At 43.5% G+C, this 10,194-nt stretch overlaps 1 protein-coding gene across 1 annotated transcript in view; it reads left to right on the forward strand.

Moving 5' to 3' along the window:
- LOC140190771 (sialate:O-sulfotransferase 2-like) overlaps nt 1-8,071 on the forward strand; it is a 228,077-nt gene extending 220,006 nt beyond the window's left edge. The window contains exon 8 of the mRNA XM_072247606.1: nt 7,719-8,071. Within this exon, the coding sequence (XP_072103707.1) occupies nt 7,719-8,071 (353 nt within the window). The remainder of the gene's footprint in view (nt 1-7,718) is intronic.
- The last annotated feature ends 2,123 nt before the right edge of the window (nt 8,072-10,194 follow it).

Here is a 10,194-nt window from a genome sequence, read left to right on the forward strand (position 1 = left end):
TTCAAAGAACTAACAAGTGTTGGAAGGTCCCAAGCTGTGATGGAAACTATTAATTTGATGGGTCTGAATTAATTAATTAACATTAAGCATAGTTTAATTGTTCTTGAAATTCTATTGCAAGGGTAGGGATGTTCTGGTACGTATACTCTAGTAATGTTTCAGACCTGACTAAGACCCCTGCCTTGTCCTACAGCTCCAGCTGTTCCCTTTGACATGATTGAAGTGTCTGTAAAATTGTCACACTGTTCCATGGCATTAGTTTTATGATCTCCTCAGGGCCATTGTAAAGCAAAGCTTTATGCGCTATGATTACTCAAGGTGAATTGCCCTGAATCTGGTAATGAAACAGCTTCTACCTCTGATGATTCAGTGGGCAGTTTGCTGCTTAATCAGGCATCTGCTCTGGTACATCTGATCATGGAGCAGGAAGCAACACTGGCCTCTGTCCCAGCCTGGTCTGAGTCAGTCAGCTGCAGCACCGCGTTGATAAATATTTGCTGGCAACTTTGGTTTGGAAAAGAAGATATGGTTATTTTTTAGATTATGAAGACACGTAGTCCTCTTTTATTGTCATTTAGTAATGCATCCATTAAGAAATGATACAACATTTCCTCCGGTGTGATATCACAAAACACAGGACAAACCAAGACTGAAAAAACTGACAAAACCACATAATTATAACATATAGTTACAAACAGTGTCACAATACCATAACTTGATGAAGAAGTCCATGAGCGCAGTAAAGTTCAAAGTCTCTCAAATGTCCCACATCTCACGCAGACGGGAGAAGGAAGAAAAACTCTCCCTGCCATGCCGACCACAATCCGACTCTGAGTCATCTGAAAACTTCGAGCCCCATATTCAGCTCTCTGACACCGAGTACTGAGCGCCATTTCTGTCCAAACGATTCGACCTCCTTCTCGGTCGCCAAAAGCAGGCAAAGCCGGGGATTTTGAGGCCTACCCTCCGAAAGATTCCCGACCACGCAGTAACGACAGCAGCGAACGGGCATTTCAGAAATTTCTCCAGATGTCCCTCTGTGCTTTCATGTCCATTCTCCATCAAATCAGGATTGTCCACGGCCCCTATTTAACAGATACGATATCATTTTTAACCGGAGGGCTGCACACACGCAGGCGGGCCACCATCCTCTCCTCCCTTTTACGTTTGTAATTCTGTCACTGGTTTCTCTCTGTGGTCGTATACAGACTTTCCTTGGATTATGAACACCCAACTTATACCCAGTGAACACTTTGTTAGGTTGCCGCTGTTCCTGACATAAGTGGTTTGTAAATGTATGTTACACACATCAAAGTTGCTGGTGAACACAGCAGGCCAGGCAGCATCTCTGGGAAGAGGTACAGTCGATGTTTTGGGCCGAGACCCTTCGCCAGAACTAACTGAAGGAAGAGCTAGTAAGAGATTTGAAAGTGGGAGGGGGAGGGGGAGATCCAAAATGATAGGAGAAGACAGGAGGGGGAGGGATGGAGCCAAGACCTGGACAGGTGATAGGCAAAAGGGATATGAGAGGATCATGGGACAGGAGGCCCACGGAGAAGGAAAAGGGGGAGGGGGGGAACAAAACCCAGAGGATGGGCAAGGGGTATAGTCAGAGGGACAGAGGGAGAAAAAGGAGAGAGAGAAAGAATGTGTGTATATAAATAAATAACGGATGGGGTACGAGGGGGAGGTGGGGTATTAGCGGAAGTTAGAGCAGTCAATGTTCATGCCATCAGGTTGGAGGCTACCCAGACGGAATATAAGCTGTTGTTCCTCCAACCTAAATGTGGCTTTATCTTTACAGTAGAGGAGGCCGTGGATAGACATATCAGAATGGGAATGGGATGTGGAATTAAAATGTGTGGCCATTGGGAGATCCTGCTTTCTCTGGTCCACTGGGAGATCCTGCTTTCTGTATGTTCATGGTCTTCTGCTTCTGTAGCCCATTCACTTCAAGGTTCAATGTTTTGTGCATCCAGAGATGCTCTTCTACACACCACTGTTGTCATGCCTGGTTATTTGAGTTATTGTTGCATTCCTGTCAGCTTGAACCAGTCTGGCCACTCTCCTTTGATCTCTCTCATTAACAACGCATTCTCGCCAACAGAACTTTAGCTCACTGGATGTTTTTATTCTGACTTCCGCACCATTCTCTGTAAACTCTTTCAGCTGTTTTGTGTGAAAATCACAGATCAGCGGTTTCTGAGATACTCAAACCACCCTATCTGGCACCAACAATCATTCTATGGTCAACACCACTTAGAATTATGTTTCTTCCCCATTCTGGTTTGGTCTGAACAATACCCATAGTTCTTGACCATGTCTGCAAGCATTTGTGTATTGAGTGTTTGCTGTGTGTGGCTGATTAAATATTTGCATTAACGAGCATATTAAAATCAACAATCTGACACACGTGCTCTCTCCACTTTATGAAATTGTTCCTTCTTATCAGTCTGATGTGTTTTTGGTGCCACACATTACAAAACTGTAGAGATTTAGCTATCATTTCAAGTAATTTTTGTTCATTTTTCAACTTATGGACAAAGTTAACTAATGGATAGCTGTAAAAATGCAAACTGTTCATTAATAAACATAGAGCCCACAGACTTACTGTGTTACCCCTTGTCCTTTGATCTGAAGTATGTGCATCAATTCTGGTCACCACTAGAATATATTCTGTAGTATGAGGTGAGTTTTTTTTTATTCTTCCCCCAAATTTAACCCTTTTACAATAACCTCTGATAATCCGGTACATTTGGAGCTTTGATGGTGACAGACTGGCGGATTTTCTGAGTTTTGGGTGTGATGTAGAGGGGAGGGGGCAAAGTCTCGGATCAAAAGGCACAGCTTCTGAATAGAAGGCCGTCCATTTAGAAAAGAGATGAGGAGGAATTTTTTTAGCCAGAGGATGGTGAATGTGTGTGTGGAGTTCATTGCCACAGATGGCCGTGGAGGCCAAGTCATTGGGTACATTGGAGGTTAATAGGTTCTTGATTAACCAGAGCATCAAATGTTACGGGGAGAAGACAGGAGAATGGGGTTGTGAGGGATCATCTATCAGCCCTGATGAGAATGATTCGGTAAGCCAAATGGCCCAAATGACAAAATCTCGCATTGGAGGCTGGTCAGGAATGTTCAGTCACTCAGCAGTCAGGATGAGATAGTAAATTGAATTAGACATTGGCTTTGTGAGGGAAGCCAGAGAGTGGTAGTAGAGGGTTTTGTTCTCTGACTGGAGGCCTGGAACTAGCAGTAGGCCGCAGGGATCGGTGCTGGGTCCTTTGTTGTTTGTTATCTATATCAATCGTCTGGAAGATAATGTGGTTAACTGGATCAGCAAATTTGCGGATGACACCAGGGTGGGGAGTGTGGTGGACAGTGAGGAAGGTTATCATGGCTTGCAGAGGGATCTGCATCAGCTGGAAAAATGGCAGATAAAATTTAATGCAGACATCTGTGCCCCTGTAGAAAGTTCTTAGGATTTGGGGGTCCTCTATCTTGAGCCAGACTTTCAAGTTGTTCTTGGGTTTAGTTCATCTTTGAAGATCCTTCCTCTCCAGAATGTCTTTGAAGCTTTTGTCGGAGTTTCTGTAGCTTTGGGTTTTTTATCGGATGGGGTTACTAGCCCCACGGTCAACCTTCCCCCTTTCACAGCCGGGCTTGAGATTGTTCACTGCAGAATTCAGTGTACGGTTCGATAGCATGAAATTGACCTGCATTTCTTCTTGCTGTGTATTAATCAAGTGGATTTAGCCAAGTGTGTGGCCATATGTTTAGTAACTTGACAACTTGCCAGTTTTGTCACTCTAGATTGCAGAGGTGTAAGGGGGCAAGGAGCTATAGAAGAAAAAAAAGGCTGGGAAGGTTGAAGCAAGAGTGAGGGTAGGTTACCTGAACAGGAAGGACATGTGTCTCTTAGCAAATAGGTCAGTAATTAAGGGTAATACACACAAAATGCTGGAGAAACTCAACAGGTCAGGCAGCATCCGTGGAGAGGAATAAACAGTCAATGAGATTCAGGCTGAGATCCTTCTAGCAAGTAATTGAGAGGAAGGCAGAATAAGAACATGGGGGAGGGGGGGAGAAGCAATACAAACCGGCAGGTAATAGGTCAGAACAGGTGAGTGGGAAGGTCAGTAGGTGGGGGAGAGTGGAATGAAGTGAGAAGCTGGGAAGTGATGGGTGGAAAAGGTAAAGGACTGAAGAAGAAGGAATCAGGAGGAGAGGAGTGTTGAACATAGGAGAAAGGGAAGGAGGAGGAGCACCAGATGGCGAGGAGCAAGTGAGGAGAGGAGAAAGAGTAAGAGTTGAGCCAGAATGGGGAATGGAGAAAGAGAGAAACAACTAAGGATGTCAATTTAAGTTCATTGTTGTGGGTGAACAAGCCATTGTGTGGTTGACTGTTGAAAAATTGGACTGATCCACTAACATTATTTATCAATGTTAAAATTGAACTGCAACACACCAGAAGTGAAAATGTCCTCTCTTCAAGGAGAAGGACACTTATAAAGATGAGATTGGACTAACGGTCTGAGGGAATCTCCACAAAGTCGGATGGATCCATTCTGAATCTGAATCATTACTGACATACACACAATGGCCACTTTAATAGGTGTCTTCTGTGGCCATTGAGTGTATTTCTGTATGCTTGTGGTCTTCTGCTGCTGTAACCCATCAATGTGCAACATGTTGTGCATTCAGAGAGATATTCTTCTGCCCACCACTGTTGTAATGAGTCGTTATTTGAGTTACTTTTGCCTTCTTGTCAGCTTGGCCATTCTTCTCCGACCTCTCTCTTTTTGCACACAGAACAGCTGCTTGCTAATTTTTTTTTGCAACATTCCCTGTAAACTCTAGAAGCTGTTGTGCATAAAAATCCCAGGAGATCAGCAGTTTCTGAGATTCTCAAACCACCCCATAAGAGCATAAGACCTAGGAGCAGAATTAGGCCATACAGTCCATTGAGCCTGCTCTGCAATTCCATCACGGCAAATCCCAGATCCCAATCTACCCCATACACCTGCCTTCTCGCCATATCCTTTGATGCTCTGACCGATCAGGAAACTGTCAACTTCTGCCTTACATATACCCACGGACTTGGTCTTCACCACAGTTTGTGGCAGAGCATTCCACAGGCTCACTACTCTCTGGCAAAAAAAAATTCCAACTTACCTCTGTTCTAAAAGGTCACCTCTCAATTTTGTGGCTGTGCCCTCTAGTTCTGGATACCCCCACCATAGGAAACATCCTCTCCACATCAACCCTATCTAGTCCTTTCAACTTTCAGTAGACTTCAATGAGATCCCCCACCGCATTCTTCTAAATTGCAGTGAGTACGGGCCCAAAGCCACCAAATGCTCCTCATATGTTAACCCCTTTATTCCCAGCCTCATCCTTGTGAACCTCCTCTGGATTATCTCCAATAACAACTCATCCTCTCTGAGATATAGGGCCCAAAACTGTTGACAATATTCCAACTGTAGCCTGACTAGTGTCCTCAGCATTATCTCCTTGCTCTTGTATTCTATTCCCCTTGAAATAAATGCCAACATTGGATTTGACTTCTTAACCACAGACTCAACCTGTAAATTAACTTTCTGGGAGTCTTGCATGAGGACTCCAAAGTCCCTCTGCACCTCTGATGTCTGAACCTTCTCCCCATTTAGATAATAGCCTGCACTATTGTTCCTTTTACCAAAGAGCATTATTGTACATTTCCCAACACTGTATTCCATCTGCCTCTTTTTTGCCCATTCTTCCAATTTGTCTATCTCCTCCTGCAATTGCATTGCTTTCTCAGAACTACCTACCCCTTCACCTATCTTCGTATCATCTGCAACCGTTGATAAACAATATGAAAAGTAGCGGTTTTAATACTGACCTGGGAAGGACACCGCTAGTCACCGGCTACCAACCAGAAAAGGCCCCTTTTATTGCCACACACCGCCTCCTGCCCGTCAGCCATTCCTCTATCCATGCCAATATCTTTCCTGTGATGCCATAAAATTTTATCTTGTTAAGCAGCCTCATGTGTGGCACCTTATCAAATGCCTTCTGCAAATGCAAGTAAATGACACTGCCTCTCCTTTCTCCACCCTGCTTGTTACTTCCTTGAAGAACTCTAATGGATTTGTCAGGCAAGATTTCCCTTTACAGAAACCATGCTGATTTTGACTTATTTTATCACTAGTCTTCGAGTACCCCAAAACCTCATCCGTAATAATAGACTCCAACACTTTCCAAACCACTGAGGTTAGGCTAACTGGCCCATAATTTCCCTTCTTAAAGAGCGGAGTAACATTTGCAACTCTCCAGTCCTCTGGCACCATACCAGAATCAAGTTATTCTTGAAAGATCATGACCAATGCATCCGTTATCACTTCAGCAACCTCTGTCAGGACTCTGGGATGTAGTCCATCTGGTCCAGGCAACTTATCCACCTTAAGACCTTTCAGTTTGCCTGGCACTTTTTCATCTGTACTAGCAATAGTACTCAATCCTGCTCCCTGACACACAGGAACCTCTGGCAAACTGCTGGCGTCTTCCATGATGAAGACAGAGGCAAAGTACCCATTAAGTTCGTCTGCCATTTCTTTGTCCCCCATTACTACCTCAGTGGTCCAATATCAACTCTCACCTCACTTTTACTGTTTATATAATTGAAAAATCTTTTAGTATCCTGCGTTTTATTATTGGCTAGTTTGCCCTTCTTTCATTTTTTTCCTTCTTATAGTGTTTTTTATTTGCCTTTTGTTGGATTTTAAAAGTTTCCTAATCATCCAACTTCCAGCTCATTTTTGCTACTTTATATGCTCCTTCCTTGGCTTTTAGGGAGTCCTTAACTTCCCTTGTCGGCCACGGTTGCTGACCCCTGCCATTTGAGAGCTTCTTCTACAGGACGTGTCTATCCTGTGCCCTGTGAACGGTTCCAGGAAACTTCAGCCATCTCTCCTCTGCTGTCATCCCTGTCTGGCACCAATAAATCATTCCGCGTTCAAATTCACTTCTTCCCCATTGTGATGTTTAGTCTGAACAAGATATTTGTATTAACGAGCAGATATACAGGTGTATCTAATAAAGTGGCCACTAAGTGTATGTCATGAAATTTGTTATTTTGCAGAGTAGTACAGTGCAATGCATAAAAGGTTACTATAATTTACAACAGGAAATATTTTTGAAATTTGAGCGGCATGGTAGCATAATGGTTAGCACAATGCTTTACAATACCATTGAGCTGGGTTCAATTGCCGCCTCTGCCTGCAAGGAGTTTGCACATTCTCTCAGTGACAGCATGGGTTTCCTCTGGGTGCTCTGGTTTCCTCCCACAGTCCAGAGACATACTGGTCGGTCAGTTAATTGATCTCTGTGAATTGTTTTATGATTAGGCGAGGATTAGGCAGGGAATTGCTGGACAGCGCAGCTCGATTGGCTGGAAGGGCCTATTGCGTGCTGTATCACAATAAAATAAAAAATAAGTACATACAGCATAGGGTAAGGTAGTGTTCATTGGTTTATGGTCCGTTCAGAAATAGAATAGAAGAGGGGAAGAAGCACTGAACGTGTGTCTTCAGGTTTCTCTGCTTCCTCGCTGATGGTAGCAATGAGAAGAGGGAATGTCCTGGGTGGTGGGGTCCTTGGTGGTGGACACTGTCTTCTTTAGGCATCACCTGTTGAAGTGTTGGAAAACTTAATATCTGATGTTTCTGTTTTTTCAACAGAGTGGCCTGAGTTTGTGAGGAACTACGCACCCTGGTGGGCATCCCACACTCTTGACTGGTTAAAGTATGGCAAAGAAGTCCTTGTGGTCCATTATGAAGACCTGAAGCATGATCTGTTTAACCAGCTGAAGAAGATGGTGTCTATCCTGGGCCTCAGTGTCTCTGATGACAGACTGCTCTGTGTGGAGAGCCAAAAGGATGGGAACTTCAAACGTTCCGGCCTTAGGAAACTGGAATATGATCCCTACACTCCTGAGATGAGGAAAATGATTGACTCTTTTGTTAAGACTGTAGATGTGGCCCTCAAACTGAGAAACCTAACCGGTGTTCCTGAAGATTACGCTCCCAGATGATTTTGTTGGTAAATACTATTGGGACATGGCTGTGTTCTCTCCTTCCCCAGCCAGTACTCCTTCCCACCCTTTGGGTGGCTTCTTTTACTATTCTGCAGCTATTAGCTTTCTGGGTGCTTCTAGCTTCTAGAGTAAAGTTCTCTGGATACAGCTGGGGGTGCCAGTAACTGTGCTAGGAAGCAAACTTTAGGAAGTGAAGTGTTACCGGAGCCGATGGCTGCCTGGAGTTTGCCACAACGTGGAAGGAGCTATCAGTGTGGCTTGTGGTGTGCAGGAGCTGGACTTTGCCCTTTGCTACTGCTGTTAGTGCTGTGCTTGGACTGTCAAAGCTGGGGCTGAGATGCAGAGAAAAGAGGAGCCTGTGATTGGTTGGAATGAATATCAGGGGGAAATCAAACAAGAGCTGGCCTGCCTTGTACAAAGGAGGAGGGGGGAAGAAAAGAGGCAAACTGAGAGAAAGCATGTATTTCTTAATTTCAACTAACACCCACCCATCTGGATCACACCAAAGTTGCTGGCCAGTGGATATCAAGATGCAAAACTACCTTGCTCTGGTTGAGAACATAGTCACTGCCTTGCTCTTTCACATCTTCCTCAAAATCTGAATTGATTTTGGGCTGCTGTTTAGAGTTCAGACCTGCTGAGTGGGACAATCAACATACTTAATGTGACGAGACATCACCAGCCTGTTTCCTACTCTTTTCAGATCACAGTTAACCATTTCTCTCCTTCGTTATCTGATAAACTGTGGTGACTTGTATTAGAAAGAAATTTCGGTATTTTATAAACACAGTAGCAGATCTTACCTCACGAGCATGAAGCAGACCCTTTGTTGTGGAGGTTTGTTGGGTTGTTTACAATCCAGTTTGCCAAGGGTGGATCAGTGGAGGAAGAATGGGGCTCTCTTGAACCAAGACATTTTAGGGCTTGGGAGCACTGAGAGTGAACCAAAGTACTGGGAAACAAAGAAATTGATGTGATGAATCCTCGCCTGTGATTAACCATATCTAGAGCGATAGAGAGAGAGGGAACGAGGGAGAGGGAGAAGGGAAGGAGGGGGAAGAGAGAGAGAGAGGGTGGGGGATGACACACAGCACTGAGGAAATTTCTCAAATCGGTACAGGGATCCTGGGAATTGTAATTACTAAATGTTCATTTCTGCAAGATTCTTAAGAAATAAATCAGGATAAAGGAAAACAAAAGCTCTCCGGCCTAGTTTGGTTCAAACAGGGGGAGGGTAACCCCCTTGTTTGATTGGGGTCAATGACTTAGCTAATTCAATAAAGCATTCATTTCCATTCAATTTTCTTTGAGAAGCTAAATGAGTGGTTTCAGAGAGTAATTAAATTAAAACTATATAAAACTGAAGATAAATTGAAAGGATACAGTGGACAAAATGCACTCCTGCTGTGCTATAATTTTTTTAGTTAAAATGTTCTGATTAATTACATTCATTTGAGAATCATTAATGAAAAGATTGTATTATAGTTTAGTTGGGTTTGCAGAATAAATGGCTTAGCACTGCCGAGCTGTGTATTGGATTTAGATTTCCCAAAAATTGCTTGATCTTTCCCCTATTCCTAACAAACAACTTTTTCAGAAACTGTCCAGTTTTGCACAGAGCCCTGTACCTGGAACTAGAATAGCAAACATTCAGATTCAGATTAGTTTGTTATCACATTCACCAGAGTGCAATGAAATTCCTCACTCATGTGAAACTCACAGAGTAAACAGTTACTCATGGTAATGATAAATAGAACAATAAGTACACTGATGATCACAAAGCAATGAGATGGTTCACAGTATAGCAGTGCAAACTGAAGTAATATAAAGAAAAATGCCAAAATGGTGATGACAAAAAATTCAGGTTCAAGAACATGCGTGGCAGTACCACTGGGAAGGGGATGTGAAAGAGGTGATTGGGTCTGAAGTCTGCAGTGGGGAAGAAACTGTTCTTGAGTCTGGTTACCTGGGCTTTCTAGCTCCTGTATCTTCTCCCAGAAGGTAGAAGAGAGAAATGGAATAGCCAGTGTAGCAGGCATCCTGGGTGATAATATTCACTTTCATGATCTATCACACCATGAAGTTAATTTTTAAAACTTCAATCATAAATGTTAACACTG

Source organism: Mobula birostris, chromosome 31 (assembly GCF_030028105.1).
Source record: "Mobula birostris isolate sMobBir1 chromosome 31, sMobBir1.hap1, whole genome shotgun sequence".
NCBI classification, from domain to species: Eukaryota; Metazoa; Chordata; class Chondrichthyes; order Myliobatiformes; family Myliobatidae; genus Mobula; species Mobula birostris.